General features: G+C 29.2%; 1 protein-coding gene across 1 annotated transcript; it reads right to left on the reverse strand.

Annotated features, from left to right (window-relative positions):
• Nucleotides 1-1,660: 1,660 nt before the first annotated feature.
• LOC129917688 (unconventional myosin IC) lies at nucleotides 1,661-14,097 on the reverse strand. The gene is made up of 9 exons (XM_055997749.1): nucleotides 13,530-14,097; nucleotides 8,857-9,010; nucleotides 8,432-8,547; nucleotides 8,153-8,223; nucleotides 4,893-5,284; nucleotides 4,624-4,830; nucleotides 2,442-4,492; nucleotides 2,272-2,371; nucleotides 1,661-1,995 (listed from the first exon to the last, which is right to left on the reverse strand). The coding sequence occupies exons 1-9, from the start codon at nucleotides 13,535-13,537 to the stop codon at nucleotides 1,981-1,983; spliced, it is 3,114 nt and encodes a 1,037-aa protein (XP_055853724.1). The 5' UTR covers nucleotides 13,538-14,097; the 3' UTR covers nucleotides 1,661-1,980.
• Between the last annotated feature and the right edge of the window lie 4,270 nt (nucleotides 14,098-18,367).

Genomic DNA, 18,367 nt, shown 5'->3' on the forward strand with positions numbered 1-18,367 from the left:
AAAATCCTAGTCGACCGACATATCGTGCGGCTAAAATCGACTCGTGAAAAGTGGGCATATTAGCTTACATTTAACCTAATTACATTGGCCACTTTTTGCAAAAGTATAAAAAAGTGAAAATATTTTTTTTCTAGCAAAGGCAAAATGTTTGTAAAAAAGAGTATACAAATAGTTTTTTAGGCCAAAAACTAAGCTTTCTGCATCATTCTTGAAATTTTTATATTTCGAGAAAAGCTTTAACTACAATGGCCTAAAAAGTGGGAAATTTACAAAAGTAAAAAATTTTTGTTTCTCTCTATGGCTAATTTATTTTTGAAAAAAAAAACTACAAAAATTATTTTGAAACCAAAAAAAAAGCTTTCTGCATCTTTATTTTAAACTTTGTGGTGGGAAAAACTATCACAAAATCAGTTTGAAAATTTTCACTTTTTAGGTCAATGTGGTTAAGCCTCGGCCTCGTATGCAGTTCGAGATGAATTTTAGCTACCATACAATATATCGAAAATTTTTAGTCGAGCTAAAATGGATCACATACAAATTATCGATAACTTGTATGGGAATTTTATCTCGGCTAAAATTTGGCGCGAACAGCGTACCAGGCTTTAAGGTTCAAATATTTAATCCGTGTTTCAGCAAGTTTTATCTTCTGAAATCGGTGGTAATGTTGCGGTTTAGCACTATAGTTCAAGGTCCATATTATATTAAAACAGCTTAATCCATGCTTTAACAAAATTTAATTCACAGCTAATCCGCCGAAATAGGAGCGCCTGACAAACAATTTTGGTTCTATAAAGCTTTACAGATGCAATTGTTGCTTCTGTAAAGCATTATAGAAGCAAAATTTTTAGTAGGGCGTTAAATTCGTGATCGTGAATACCCCTATTATTCTTATACTTCTTATAAACCACAACAAAACCGTACGGTACGTATACGCCACAGTGACCAACTCATCAATCGGTTTCTCACATCAATGACTTGCTCAGCTCAGTAAAACGAATTTCAATATGGTTTTACTTTTATGCTCATAAGATAGTTTTCTCTGCTGACTATGATGGTTCATATAGGTTTTTTTTACTGAAGTAATTTAACCACTTAACCAATTCTGCATCTGTAATTAGGTGTTTCCATAACTTTACACGTATTATATTTTTTTTTTAAGATAGTGAAGTTAACCAAGTTTAGGAAATTTTAATTTGTATTTTAGCAATTGCTTAAGCATGCCAAAGCATAAGGATTAATAAAAAATGTACGATTCATTCAAACATGTCCAAAGTCAGCAGCCACTTCATAGTTTAACTTACCATTATTTTAGTTATAAATCTTTATAAAAATTAAAAATCAACATTTAAATTCTCAATTCAATAATTTTATTACAAAAAAAATCTTTACATTAACAATAAACATTAAACGTACATACTGATGTTAAAATTTATAAATATTAAAAAAGTAAAATTAATAAAAATAAAAAATAATAAAAGAAATGCTCATTGCAAATTAAGTTTTAAAAAACACATCACTTTGAAATGGATAAAATATCTTCCTATTAAATAATAAAAAGAATAATAATAATAATATGCACCAAGTTTAAAGACAAAGAAAAACTTAAATAAAAATAAAAAAATTATTAATAGCAATATATAAAAAAAAATCATTTAAAACAAATGCTACCAATCGCACATATTACTCAAATGGCACACAAAAACTATGTTTTTATTTAAATTAAAAAGTAGAATGTATTTTGTTTTTCTTTATTTTTTTTTATAATTATTAAGTGTGCAGTTTCATCTTATTATAATTTTATTTATTTATTTTTTTTTTTTTTTCATTAAATACTTAAGAAAAAAAATTGTCTTCGTTGTATAAATTTAATTTTTAACACAAAAATATTATAGTTAAAGCCATCTTTAAGAGGTCTCTCCTTGGTTAGGTTTTGTTAGTAAAAGTTTTTTTTTTTTTGTTTAAAAAACATTTGCAAGTTGTTTATTGTCCAGCAATCTAAAAGGAGAAAAAAAGAACATAAGATAAATGTTAAAAAATGGTCTTAAAATTAACAATATTTAATAAAATATAAGTTGCATACTTTTGTGCTAGTCAAAATGACAAATTTATTGTTTTACTTTCAAATAAGGTAGCTAAGCAGAGGTCTCAAAGTAAAAAAGAGTTGAATGCAGGAGAGTTTTGATTTCGATAAGAAAAGATGTTTTTAGCAACAAAAAGTATGCACTGTATTTGATTTAAACCTTAAATTTTAAATAACACTGAAATACTTACAACAACTAGATGTCCGTTTTTGTCTCTATTGATACCAGGCTGTCCTCCTGTTTGAATATCTATAACACCAGACTTGCCCTTAACAACATTGTGCTCCAATCTGAAAGTAAAATACAAATATTCCATTGAACTTTCTCCACCAAAAGATGATATAATAATATCAAACTTACGAATCTCTATCCACAATACTGATTATGTTCGCTGTACCAACTGTATGAATAATATACGTACAACATTCAATAATAGCAGGAATCTCAAGAATTAGATCACCCTTGTCTTTCTTTAAGTCTAATGGAATTCGAACCAACATCAGTGAATCGCTGTGATTTGTGAGGACAAAATCAATTTTATCCAATGGCAGTCGATGCTTTTGTTTATAAGTCTTTGCATCAAGTAGGTAAATAGCTTTGTTGCTAAGTAGGACAAATCGATCTCTTGGCTTATAACCATGTCGATCAAATTTCACACAGGACGAGGCATATTTAAGTTCCTCAGAGCCCAAAGTTGATGTTACAAAATTACTAACAGGATTCGAATGTTCCTTGGGGATGCGATCTTCATTAAACCATTTGGCAATACTTTGGGGATAATTCTTCTTTTTATCTTTGAAGACCTTTTCAGCTGTAACTTTCAGTTCGAATTGATGTTTCTTTTCATTACTTAACTGCTGACGATAAAGTCTTGCTAAATGAAGCCTATGTACTCTGTGGAGGTATGTAGAAGCTTCTTGGCAATGTTTCGGAGCTGATGGCCAACTCATGTCCAGCACTTTTGTTGGTAGCTCTTTGGATAATCTCATAAGCCATGATCTTTTAGCATTGGCAATGAAGGCTTCATTTAAACCATTTGGTGGATCTTCTCTAGTAATGAATCCCTTAATGAATGCCCGAATCTTATCAGCAGCTTCTCGTCGTCTTTTAGCAGCTTGAATAGCTAAGAACCGCCTACAATAAGATTGAAGGACAATTGTATTCTCTCGAAGCTTAAGATAGACCTGGCGTTGTTTTCGTCCCTTCCAATGTGACTGAATAATAGCAGCAACATCATGTTTCTTAGCTTGGAATGCATCCTCAGTATCGAAGAGAGTCTTGGGGAATCGTATGAAAATCTTAGTCTGACCCAATCGGTAATCTTCGGGTCCGAAACCGATTTCTTTAACAAGGGTTTCAACACCGTTTTTCGCTGGACCTTGGTAATTTGGCCAAGTTTTTTTCGACAAACATTTGTATCTTTGTAGGAACATTTCATAAGTTCGCCGGTATGCAAAACCAGCTCTACGAACTCTCAAATTTTCCATCAAACCAAGATATTTAACTTGATGTAGGACCAAACTGTCATTAAAGATACCAGGAGCTTGTTGGTCATTAGGTTTGATACAACGAATGTAAGATGGCTCTTTACACATAAGAATGTCCATCAAATTGTTGAGGGAGATCTTAAACTGAGTCACTGCAGTATCAGGTCTCTTTTTCGAAAGGTATTCCTGTTCTGGGAAACAAGCTCTGACAATAGTATTTTCAGCTTTGCTCATTGTTTCTTTCAAATCTCTAAACAAAAGATCATTATTTTTATCTAAAAATCCAACCACGTTATAAGTCACATCTCCGGCATAGTGAACCAAACGGAATTCATCACGACCCATGGTCTTTTGAACTTGAGTTGGGGCCTTGTGATGGCAGATATAATGTGGATGATTACCCAATTGGTTGGTAAGCTTAGCTAAGAATGTCAAATCTGTTGGCTCACCAGGACGCAAACACTCTTCATCCAAAATTGAAATAATTCCCTTGTATTTCTCTTCGATCAGATTGCAAATGACTTTGTTATCAAAGTACTTTACAGGAACCCATTCGATACCTTCGCGGTTGTATTCTTCCTGTTCGGATTTTAAAGTAAGTTCGATAAAAAGTTGTTGTAGTTTTTCATTGCAGAAATTGATACAGAATTGTTCAAAATTGTTCTTTTGGAAGATTTCGAAACCGTAAATATCAAGGATACCCATGACATTTTTTCGGGCTGCACGAACGTCCTTGGCTTGAAGAGAGACATTTAGTCGGTGAACTAACCAAGTGAAGAGGCGGTCATAAACTGCCTTGGCCAAAGCATCACGGGCGTAAATAGCCATTTCACGACTAAGTGGTGAAGTGACAACGTCACCTTGGGCATCGATTGTTCTATGGGTTAAGGCAGAGGAGAGCTCCTCAACGTTGCATCCAAGGAGCTAAAGAGAAACACAAAATATAAGTAAAGGATATTTTTGTAATTAGTTAAATTTACCAGAAATATAGTTAAATATACCAGATGTAAAGTAATGCCTGGGTTATTTTTTGTCTGTGTACTAAAAAAAATTACCTTAGCTGCAGCTGCCACTGATTCAGGTTTCAAAATCTTGGCATGACCTTCTTCCTCCGTGAAGCCTACATTACCCATGTGCAAGACACTACCAACAATGTTAAAGATCTCTCTTTGTTCCTCATCAGTAAAATCAATAATGCTCATGGCTTCTTTGATGGTGTTAAAGTTAGCTTTGTCATTAATTCGTGGAACTGCACCTTTTTCCTAAAAAAAAACATCCAAAATTAAATCTTGTTTTTAGACCTTATTATAATCTTTTAGCTTACCCCATCACTCAAATAATAATAACTATCCAAATTCCTTTTCAATTGTAAATCTTTTAATTGTTCATCACTAGCACCAGCTAAAAGCTGATAGAAAATATGGAAATTTCTTTCGCCATTGTTTTGATGTACCACACGAGATTTCTCAAGAAGATAGTTCAAAATATTGCCACCAATTGGAACTCCAGTGAAGTCAAATTGTACATCCATGTATTTGCCGAAACGGGATGAGTTGTCATTGCGATTGGTTTTGGCATTTCCAAAAGCTTCTAAAACTGGATTACTCTTTAAAAGTTTGTCTTTAACACCTTCAATGGTTGTTTGATGGCCAGAAGCAGCAGCAATGTATTGGAGTACTTTTTTTGAGGCTTCTGTTTTGCCAGAACCACTTTCACCTAGAAATAAAAAAAATAATTTTTAAACTATTACTTAGCTGCACCAGCTTAATTAAAGGGCATTTAGGTCCAATTTATTCACTCTCCTTATATTTAAAATCGAAATTAAGATTAAAAATCTGTCAAACCGCATACTTCTTCTTCCTTTTTTCTCGGCGCTGTTATGATCTCGATGTCGAGGGGATCATAACCTTCCCACGTTACTGCTTCACACTAGTGATCCGCCTGTGGGGTTCGCCGGGTTGACCTCAGAAATCGGCGGCAAGCCTCCCGGTTTTGTATTGTTCCGTTTCTGAGGCCAACTGAATGCTGGTGTTTTTGCATTTGCTTGTACCAGGAGTTTTTAGGCCTACCTTTCTTTTTATTTCGTGTTGGAACGTTATATGATATTGCTTTTTTGACGGGGTTCTCAGGATCTCTCCTTTGAACATGGCAATACCAACTGAGTCGGTCGTGTTCAAACCGCATACAAATTTTAAAATTTCGTATTTTGAATGGAGTCTTTAAATTTAATAGATTGTGAATAAACTGGGCCTTAATTTATTTGTTCGTACTGTCTTGAGGTATTTTAAGGAATATGTTAATTCTAAACGTAAATAGGTATTTGTTGCTATAAATTGATGCATTAAGAGCAACAAAAAGTGCAACTCTAATGCAACCCACTATAAACCATAATAAAACTGATTATCATGGCGCCATGGGTGTTCGTATATTATGGCCTAGAGACTTTTAAATCATAATTTAAATATTATCTACTCACAATCATTGGTTATTTTTAAATGTTGGTATGTAGTTAAAAGTATAAGTTATATTATTTTCCAAGGCCTTATAAAAGCTCTTAAAAAAATGCTTATCTCAAATTTTATAACAATAAAAGAATGTAGAACATTGAAACCTATCAATTCAACAAAACCAAAAAAACCTGACAAATAAAATAAATGACTCGATTGATTTTATCATTATAATCTAGAATTAAAGTTAATAATAATTATGGGATCTAATAACTGACATCGATAAGCCACGAACAATTATTATTTTAATTGAAAAAGTTTGATAAGAATACGTAGGGTTTTTTTTTTTTTGTTTTAACATACTGTGCGTCAGTAATATGATGAAATTTAACGAACTAAACTAGGCGGATATTGAGAATTGAATAATTTTTTTTGACGGCTGAGGATGTAGTTGAAGAACGTTCGTTGAATTTGAAGTATTTTGTTAAAATTATTTTGCAGATCCGATACAAATTTTAAGTCTGATGTTTTTATGTTTTGAACTAACCAAGGGAACAAAAACTACAATTAATATCCTGGAAATCGATTACCCTTAAAGACCTCTCAACACTAGTAGATAAAAACACTCTTTTTTACTCACGATATGCTTAAGCTTATGGCCTCTTTTTTACTTGCGATATAGGTACTATAGGGCAAGTTTAGGATTCGTAAAAAAAATCGAACTCGAGATAACAATTTTACATGACATTACGATGATGGAGAATGCCAAAAAAGTGGGTCCGGCAATTCTGTCTGTCTGTCTGTCTGTCTGTCTGTAAGAACCTCGAGCTACAGCCTGAACTACTGAAGCGATTTTCTTCAAACTTGGTAGTTAACAGTTTTGGGTGATTCCCTAGAGGAGAAATTGAAGTTTTTTTTTTAGGACCAAAACTAACGGTACCTGTCATATAACGGAAACAGAAAAGTTGATTTATTTCAAAAACGGCTCTAACGATTTTGATTAAAATTTTTCTGCTTACTGTTACAGATAAGAGCCTCTTTTGATAATAAAAAAAATATTTTTTGTACCGTTATTAACGGTATCTGCCGTAGAACGGTTTTTTGGATTTATGAATTTCTCAAAAATGACAAAACAGATTTCGACCAAATTTTTAATACAGAAACGTTTAAACAATCATTATTTAAAAAAATTTTTAATTTTTCAAAAAACACATTTTTGGATTTTTAAAAAATATTTCAAAATTTTTTTTTGAAAAATCAATTTTTTGGAAACGAGTTGGTGAAAAATTTTGAAATTTTGTTTTTATGTGTAAATTAATTATTTATTCAAAATTGCATATAAAAAATTATTTTTTTAAAAAACGGCTCTAACGATTTCTGAAAATTTTTTTCTAAAAATTCTTTTTTATACTAGGAATAAAATGGCATACTTAGTTTTTTGTAAAAGATCATTTAAAACGGCATTTAATTATTTATAAAAACAGATTTTATTTTTTTTTTTTGCACCACTAACGAAATTCCGTGAAAATATCAAATTTTAAATTTTCACTTATTTTGTTCAATGAAAAACTTTAACATTAGAGTAACTTTTACCATAAGAGCAAGTACGTGCGACCCCAGTCGTGCAGTTTATTTTCTTTGTCTTTTTTTTTTTTGAAAAGTTTTTCATAAACCTTTCATATCAAAAGAAAATTTTATTTTCTACAAAAAGTTGCTCATTTAAATTTGGCTTATTTTACATGTTAAAGACAAAAACTCGAAAATTAACAAAAAGCCGCAATTGTGTATCGTTATAATTATGATAAGTATCTCATTATTTTTTCCAGAAATCAGACTACGCATACAAAATTTAGACTTCGAGAGCTCAAAAGATTTTGAATTTTCCATTGAGTATGAAATTTTTCTTGTCAAAAATTTCTTAAAAAACATATAAGTTGACTCAGAAAAGTTATGCTAGTGTTTCTTCTGTTCATATTAGATTAGTCAATGTTCATCTGTATGCTGAGAAAAACAACTACTTACAAAAAACTTTAAAAAATTATGTTTGATAACCTATTTATAAACATTTTTAGATATGATTTTCGAGTTTTCTGTTTTTTTTTTTTTTTAATTTGAACTATTGTTATAGATAACATACCTGAGATAAGCACACACTGTGCTTTATTCTCTTCGATGAGTGATCTGAAGGCATTGTCTGTTACTGCAAAGCTGTAAGAAATTTAAACAAATTATTTTTTTATTAAAAAATATGAAGTATTTTATTTTTAAACTTTACTATTTAAAATGAAAGTTGTTTTTACTGTGCTTTCATAGCACTTTTTTACCATTAATGGCATGAAAATTTGATTGAAAATATTCTTTTGAAATTGACAAAAATTATAGTTTTTCAAATAGCAGGTACCCTACAAAAACTTACACATGTGGTGGTGCTTCAAAGAAGTGTCTGTTTCTATATTCCTTGATTTCATTTTCTGAATAAATTGGAAGCTCTTTGTAAGGGTTCACAGAAACCAACACCTGGCCGATGTATGTCTATAGTAAATAGAAAAAAAAAAAAGAAAATAATTATCATTAATTTGCTGCTTAAAAACTTGATATGTTAATAAGTTTCTTTTTTTTTTTTTCAAGTGCATATGAGGGTGCCAAAAACTACGGGTGATAAATAAAAGCATTTATTATATACAGACATCAACAACTATTACACACTTTTAAAAATGTTATAATTTTTTCTTACACCACTCATAATCATACTCTATATCAAAATGTAGCGAGTTAAAAAAGTATATATATGTAAATAAATTTATTTATCATAATTTACAAAAGAATTTAAATTGAACTTACATAAATTAGATTTTCTTGGAAACGTTTTCTTAAATTGTCAATAAATGCATCTTCGCTTTGATAGTTTTCTAATAAAACAGAATCTTGTACACCTACACGATCCCGATCGTGAAGTCCTTTCTCCATTGCGCCGTGTTTAGCGGGTAAATTTGTGCTGCAAAAAAAAGAGAAGTAAAATAAGAAAACATAAGTCATTTTGATTTAGGAAATTTATTTAACTTGCTCTATTCTAAATGTTAAATCATGGTGATAATTTTAAATAAGCTCAAAAACTTGAATTTGGGAAGACATTTTTCAAGAAATTTAGACAGTCAGAATCAGATATGAGATATTTTGTCAAAAAAATATTATTTAAAAGTAATCAGCGTTAAGTAGTTTACCTAGCATTATAGCACTATTAAACTCTTCGTGTTTACCTACATGGAAACATTAATTGCATCCAGTGTGTATTAAATGCTCACTGTGATGAACAATGAATTTTCTTGCATTGTTCGATGATGCAATTTTGTTAAAAGTAATAAAGAAAAACGCACGTAAAGCAAAGAGAAATAAAAAAGATGAGAAATTGCAGAATTATATAAATTATGTCGTACAGATTGTTACAGCATTATGAATGCACTCTTTAAAAGCGAGATCATTTTTATTTTTTTTTTTGAAGTAGAAAAAAGAAATACCTACTATGAAAGTTTTCGTTAAGCTGTTATTGATGATTTTAGGACTTGATTCTAGTAAAAGCCTTTTTCGACTAGTAACCTATTTACAATAAAATATTGGATGCATTCGTAGATATAAGTACCATAAAAAATTCGGTTCGTACAAATTAGGTGTAATTACTCACTTCAAATTTGAAATTTTTATGAGATATTACTTCCTTTATTTCATTCAAAAGAAAGTATTTTAAAAATGTTTTTCTATGTGTCCATCACTTTATAGTCATAGGTATTTAGATGTTTTTTTTTTAATTAACCTTAAAAACTCTTCTGTTGCAGAGGAACTTACACCTGTCCCACCCGTGTCAAAAATTAATCCGAATCGTGACTTTTGTTTATATAAAGAAATCTTTTTTTAAGATTTGAATCAAAGTTTGAAATAAATTCGCAGACATTCAGACAAAGTCTCAAAATTTCTTCTTTTTTGTCCCACCTGAAACGAAAAAAGACCTTGTCTTTTTGAAAAATAATCAAAAAGAAAGTCTATGTCAATTATTTCTAATCATGGGAAGAATTTGATTCTACAATTATCCCACCCGTGACGATGGAATGCCCTATGTACTTCTTTAGTCGTCTTTTAAAGAAGAACTTTATTTTCTAAAAAATTAATGAAAATGAATTTAAAATGAATGAATTTATATGTATTTAAAAAAAAATCACTGTGGCGAATACGTACTTTTTTGGCAATATATTTTTTAAATTTTATTTAAATACAATTTGAACATGAAAGTTTACCTAGGTTTATGTTTGACACAGTATATACTTACTGATCTTGGACTATATTCAATATTCTCGTGCATATATTATTTGTTGATAAAATCTAAACAATTATTTAATAACCTAATTAATTTTTGTCTTGCAAAAAAAAAAAAAAACAAAAAAGTGGGGCACATTAAAAAGTATAAATTGAAAATTTGAAGCACATTTGGGCACACTGGTCGAATTCTAAGATAATTTTTAATTTTAGACTTATTTTGTTAACAATTCTAGTGCAGCAACAGTGCTCTCTCACATGCATGTTATTTCATTAGCAGCCCCCTTGTATATATGAATAATATAGACTATTTCAAAAGATTACAGAAACACTTGTGGAAAAATATAACTACTGTTCAATGTTATCGTCAAGTAGTTTCTTTTTTTATATTTGATAAACTTGTCTATTGATAAAAATTGTCATAAAACAATGACGTTAGTCGGTTCTTCAAAATAGCAGGAAATACCAATGCAAAACTCGTAAAAACCACCACTGTGGTAAAAAACGACCTTTGGTTATTCATCAGAGTAAAGATTGTCGCTGTATTGATAAAAACTCCATGTTGCAACTATCTCTCATCAACCCTCATTGAACTTAATTTTTTCCCAATGGTTAGTGTATGATTCATAATGCAACTGTTTTTTTATTTATAGAGATACTCTTCAACAAAAGGGCAAATATTATGAAGCTCCAACTGATAATACATCATCGCATCAATTAAGATTATATTTTTACTGCAAACAACAACTGCGACATTTTGCATACAAAGACTTTATTCCTAGACTAGTTTAAAAAAATATCTGTTTTAAAAAGTCAATAGTAAAAACTCCAATCAAGACTTAAGGCTATAACATTATTTGCCAATTGTATTATAATGAATGTAGGATAACTATGAACTGTCATCAGTTATCAAAGCCAACCACATTAAACCCTTGACTAGCTACATAAAAATTGTATTATAAATCATAACAGTGGTGATTTTTATTTAAGAAAAAATGAGTAGGTATTTACTTGCTGTGGTAAACATTAAAATTAAAAATAATTATTTTTTTTTTAATGTTTAATGATGATTGTTCGAATTTTATTTTTATGTTTATGTTTAAGTTTACATTTAGATGCGGAAAAACTCAAAAGTTTTAAAATAAATCAAAATTTTATGCAACAAATATTAAAACTAGACATACCCCAATGTGTTTATGTCAAATACATTAATATTATAAAATTGGAATAACCTGCTATAGTTCTAAGAATTTAGCAAAATTAATTGATTAAAGTTGATTAGTTAGTTGATAGAACAGGTGCAATTTTTGTTTATCTTAAAAAGAAAACGATAAAAGACAATACATAGAAATGTACGTCTACTAACCGAGGTAAGAAAAAAAGTTTTTTAAATTGATGAAGATAAAGTACAGACATTTAAAAGATAAGTTTAGGCTCTAATAAGGTATAGTAACTTTGATCGGACATTCCATTCATTACAGTTTTTCCTAATTGTGAAAGAATTACTAAGCAATTTCGAAGGTAACGATCAGAAATAGGGTTAACATAATAAGCGTTATGTGTCCGTAGTTTCACAAAATTATGGTGGTTGACACAATTAATAAAAAAAGAATTTTCCCAGGTCATTAACCTTTCCTATACAAAATCCCGTGTAATGAAATCTTTTAAAGTTGAAATTTTAATTTCACCTAATTACTTTGCAGCAAATTCATCGATTGAAAGTTTAAAAAAAAATTATAAAAACATTTTTTACTTTTAAAAATTTTCCAATTACGTATTCACTTAAAAGTCATTTTTATCAAATAAGCAAAATGTATTCTTGTAATGGATTAAACGTTCTACAAAAAAAGTCCTTATTATTAAATTGATTGCCTTAACCGTTTAGAAGATATTCGTATCCAAACCCTAATGCCCACTGATTTCAATAGTTTCTTATTGCATTGCGATTTCAAATGGTTACATTAATGATTAAAGTATACAAGACCTTTTTGTGGAGAAATCTGTTTCCTACAAGAGCATGTCTTGTCCGTTTGATTATATTATAATTTTTCAATCTGTTATACAAAATTAAGAACAAAAAACGAATTTTTAAAGATTTTCTCGATTTTTTGATCTCAAATATCTTTTAAACGGTTAGATAAACGAAAAAAGTGAACAAGATCATTTTTGTAGAACGTTAAATTTCCTATAAGAATATGTAATAAAATTAGCTAAAATGCCGATTTATAAAAAAATGAATATTTTTAAATAGAGATTGATGTAAAAATGGAAAATTGCGAAGCGGAGGAACTTCCCATTAATATAAAAAGCTCATATTTTGTTAGTATATTCTACAAATATACAAAACCAAAAAACGAGATTTCGATTTTTTCTAACCCATCCTAATGTATATGTTTGTGCAATGAATGGCCGCAAAAACACAATTATAGAGGCCCCTCTTTTGGGTTAAACCAGCCCTGTAGCTACAACAATACGAGTAAGAGTTTATAGATAAAAAATTTGATTTGTTTGACTTCAAAAAACATACAAGTATTATCGTTCAATCAAAATTATAAATTATGCAATAGCAAATCAATACCATTCGACTTAAACTTGAGTGTTATGAAGGATTGTTTTAGATTTCAATGTTAAACAAATGTAATCATGAGTATGTATTATGTAGGTACCACACATTTTTTTCAATTTTCTATCTTTATTAAACTTCAAATTTGTTATCTTTAAAAGCTTTTTGTAAATGAACTCTAAAAGGCCTGATAATATAACTTCATGAACAAATCTCATGTCAATACTTTTATTCATTGCTGGGAGTTTAGTGAATCATTTCGATGAGCTAAAAAAGAATATTAATTTTGTATCGTTAAAATATTTAGAGTACTTTGTTTTTAAAAACAATTTGTTTATTTCACGATGTTCGCTTCATTAAATGAGTTTACATTCAAGTGTTATATTAAAGGTGTAAAGCGTATAATAAAAAACAGCAATTATGAAAATTTAACTGAGACTCACGAACTTGTTTGAAAACTAAAAAATCCAGTAAAGTAGCACCTTACTCGAGTTGTTTATTTCCTACTATAAATTGTTGAAAGTTACAAATGTTTTGTTAGATATTCTGAGAAAAGTCATAGAACTAAACTCAACTTGTTCGTAAAAACGGCATAAAAATGCTAAACTTTAAATAAAACTTAAATGTATGGTTTTCAATCACATACCTTGCCATTTTTTACAAAACTGTTGTATATTCTCCCAAATTTTTTCTAAACCAACAAAAATTAACACGTTTTTAAGACAGTTATTAATTGCTTTAAAAGTTCTTTAAATTTTCTTTAGAAAAAAGACAACAATCCAATGATATCAATGAAACGCACGATCATCAGTTACATCAGCAAATTTCACATTTCACTTTGCCCGATAAGTTTATTTACTTTTTTGTTTCCTTCTTCCACAATATGTTTTTCCCTTAACCTGAGATGCGTTTTCCGAAAGAAGAGAATTCAATAATAAAAAAATTAACTATAAAATAATAAAAAGAAAAAAAAAACACCGAAAAAGAAAGTAAACAATCGAAGAAATAGAAAAAAATACTGCCGCACTTGTTGCCAGCACAATTCCAAGTGTGCAATTCAAGTCTCAATATTCGCACCTTGGGTGTCAATCGAAACCAACCGATAAAATTGTTGTCAGCATTATATTGGGCGTTGTTTTTGTTAGTGTTTTTTGTATTCGCACACGTAATCAGGTGGAGAAGAAATCAAAATTTAAAGAAAAATAAATATAATTTATTGATACAAATCATTTATTTATGGAGTTTTTATTCTTTTTAGTTTACAAAAAAAAAAATCAGAAGAATGAAAAATTTTATTTACACAGAAAAAAAACAATAAAAAACAAGTATACGCCGTGGATGACTTTTGCACGATACAATAACTTATCGCAACTTCATCGATATTTTTCATGTTTTTTCCAGATTTTTTTTTTTATTCGTGTGTTATCATCCAAAGCTCCCGGCGGAATCCAATTTTGTTATCAACCGTGATAAAAAGTATCTTTGCGGTTTTATAAGTAAATAATTCGGTTTAAGAATTTTTTTTATACGATTTCACTAATAACAAACAATTATTACTATTTTCACTTTGAATGTACGCAATATAACTCATAGACTGTTTATGGTCCATTTATAAAAAGAGCTTTCGTATTTTAATCAACTTCTTATCAGTATCAGAGTAATATTGTTGCATATTTTTTATTTTATTTTACTTTATTTTTAATTGAAAGTTATTGTGTGTATTTTATATTGATATAACAACAAAGCAATTTGGAATAATACTTTTGATGGACTATAAAAATTAAATTACGAGGTCGAATAAACAAATAATGAATTGAGAAACATACATTTACAGATGTTTCTTAAAAGTATAGCGAGACAAAGCGGCGATGATAGTTTGAGATGCTTTTGTCATTAATTTGGTTTTTTTTAAGTTTTTATTTGCACATTAAAAATATACAATTGGAGATAATGAATGTTTTGATTTTTTTTTATACATATTTGTTTTTTATAATTAAAGTTCAGAAATTGTTTTGATAATATGGTTGCATTTTTGAGTTTGTTATTTAAAACTCAATTGCAAAAAGATTTAATCAGGTTATTCGGTGTTTTAAATTTTTCAGTCAGAATATGAGTTAAGCTGATAAGAATTTATTAAACATAAATCTTAACTTTTAATTTTATTTTCGCTTTTGTTTGATATGTCATAATTTTTTTTAATTTATCGCAAGCATTATAATCATAATATGTGTATATGTGTGTTTGTAGTAAAGGCCAGAATCTTTAATGGATATTAAGGTCAGTTTTAATTTTATCTTGGGTATTGTTTATAAAAAGAAAGTGAAGGTTAAGACCGATGGAAACAATTTTTATTGGATAACATCTTAGTCCGCAGAAATAAAAAAAAAAAAGAAAATTTTTTGAACAATTCGATGAACGTAATTTTCAAATAATCCAAACAAGCTTGGACTGGGGAAATATGTAGTTATGTGTTGTCATTCAAAAATGTTAATTTTTTTATTTTGTCAAAAACAAATTTCTAATTAAATGCATTAAAATGCAATTGAATAATTTAATTCTTTTTTTATATTTATTTCCTATAGCAAAACACTTTTTTTTTGTCAAAACTCAGCGAATTGGTTTAATCTACATACAAGCTTCATTAAAAAGAAGCGAATAGGTATAAGTAAATAAAAATTAAAGGAGAATGGTAATTTTGGCCCTGAGACCAATAACGATGAGTCATATGTCATTGGGAAGGTATTTTTGCGTAGATCAATTGTTTATATGGCGCCAAGACTCAATTCGCTGTGGGGAAAAAGTTATAGCCATAAATGTAGAACATAGTAAAAATAGGTAATAGACGGAGAGACGACCGCCGAATTACTGAGATCATACGGATAAGGGATAAAATTGGTGTCAAATGAAAGATAAGTTGATAGAGAAAATGAAAAAAATAGGGTTACCGCTTTTAAAATGGTAACTTTTATGTGGCAACCCTATTTTAAAAGAAATAATGGTATATTACATATCTTTGTAGTATGATCAAATAAGAACATTTTTTAAATGCCAAACGAAAACTTAGATGGTGAAAAAATAAACAAAATAATATAAGAAATGTTGGCCTTCAAATATGGCAACCCTATTAACGTTAACAAAAAAAAAAAAAAAAAAAAAAAAAACAAATCAAAAAATATTTTTTGAACAACAAATTACAATTTTGTATCCACTGAAAGGCTCAACTCTATACCAATCTTTAGCTGACAAAAAGACGAGCAAGTACCTACTTGGCAACCTTACGCAAATGTTTAGAAACACAGAAAAACTATTACAAAAAGTATGGAATTTGAAAGAGTTGAAGGTAAGAAGATAACATATGATATCACACATTTTGGCTGTAAAGTATTTCTTAGGATTTCCGTAAGGTTCTCGAGTACTTGATCGTCTTTTTGTCAGCTAAAGATTGATATAGAGTTGAGCCTTTTAGTGGATACAAAATTGTAATCTGTTGTTCAAAAAATATTTTTTGATTTGTTTTTTTTTTTTGTTAACGTTAATAGCGTTGCCATATTTTTAGGCGGCCAACATTTCTTATATTATTTTGTTTATTTTTTCACCATCTAAGTTTTCGTTTGGCATTTAAAAAATGTTCTTATTTGATCATACTACAAAGATATGTAATATACCATTATTTCTTTTAAAATAGGGTTGCCACATAAAAGTTACCATTTTAAAAGCGGTAACCCTATTTTTTTCATTTTCTCCATCAACTTATCTTTCATTTGACACCAATTTTATCCCTTATCCGTATGATCTCAGTAATTCGGCGGTCGTCTCTCCGTCTATTACCTATTTTTACTATGTTCTACATTTATGGCTATAACTTTTTCCCCACAGCGAATTGAGTCTTGGCGCCATATAAATAATTGATCTACGCAAAAATACCTTTCCAATGACATATGACTCATCGTTATTGGTCTCAGGGCCAGCTCCCATACAAAAATTACCATTGTCCTTTAAAATCTTTTACATTAATGCATGGGCTAATAGGCATATATTCACTTTGAATTCATATCTTCAAATCAAATTATGTTTCCGAATGTACTAAATCAATTTCGATTGCAAATAGCTCAGAAAATAGACCTCAAATGAACGTTTGGTTTTCATTCGTTGATAGATCTTAAGTAGATCTTTCTTCCAATGTTTCACTCGATTAATTTGAAGGAAATTTTTTTAAAATACATTTTTTTTGTTTTTTTTTACGAAAAATCTTTAAAAAACTATGAACTCATATCTTTAAACCCAAAACTTTTTTTCGAGACTTGGGTCCAAAGATAACAGCTTCCAAAAATAGGGAACAAAAAAAAATTCAACTGTAAATAACCATATCTCAAAGCGACTTTTGGTTTTTATCTTAATAAGGCTTAAAGAGGCATTTCTTTTGATGCGTCTCATTCAATAAGTTGAGAGGAAAGTGTTTAAAATCCGTTTTTTGGAAATAAAGTTTACGACTGGAGCCAAAGTATTTGCACTTGTAGTTCAAAGTGCAAACATATAAAATAAAAATGTTAAGTTTTAACCATTCAAAATTGTATTTGATAAATATAACACGAGTTAAATCAACGCCATTTTGTTTGGCTAATTTGATTCCTATCAGTTTCTTTTTGAGGTCATTTGTTAACATCAAAAGTGAAATGAAAAAGACAGCTAAATTTTTTACTGAAATCCAAGCCCAATATAATCATTTTTTTTGTTCAGGAATGGAATACCTTATTTCGATTATGATAATGATAACAATTTAATATTTCCCAATTCTAAAAAGCTTTTATCAATTTCGAGGTAGTTGTTTTATTTTTAAATTCAAACAATGAAATAATTAATATTGATTTCCACAATCCACATTCTATCACAAAAGTATACTACAAGAGAATACAATTGACATGGCCTGATTGTATGCAATGCATTTAATTCAGATAACTTTTCAACAGTTTTTAAACATAACGGTATTTCTCATTGTTTAGTAATTTTATATGGGTTATAGAAAACAGTGCCTCTGTTTATGTTAGTGAAATATATCAGAAAAATTGTATAATTTATCGACATTATGAACTCTAACAAATATTTCTTGGAAAAGGTACTCGTATGGTTATATTAGTTGAGATCAAAAAGTTGATTTAACGATTGTTTCAATCCTTTTTTAAGCAGAGTAAAAAAATCAGTACAAAAATGTTTCCTATAGATCGTAGATGTTTTTTAATCTATGACACATTTTATAGTTACTTTTTTACTCTGTTTATTGTAAGATCGGTGATTTTTTAATGAAAATTACAAAAAAGAAAAAGAAATGCAAAAATTGTAAAATAAACTTATTGATACAAAAACCAAACAACTTACAAAAATCCCCTTGCGATAAGGTTATTTTAGCAAACATTTTATGACTAATCGGCGTTACCTCATCTCTTGCAATTGTATTTCATTAAATGTTTAATAATGCTCACATTGCTG

Source organism: Episyrphus balteatus, chromosome 4, assembly GCF_945859705.1.
Source record: "Episyrphus balteatus chromosome 4, idEpiBalt1.1, whole genome shotgun sequence".
Classification (NCBI taxonomy): Eukaryota; Metazoa; Arthropoda; class Insecta; order Diptera; family Syrphidae; genus Episyrphus; species Episyrphus balteatus.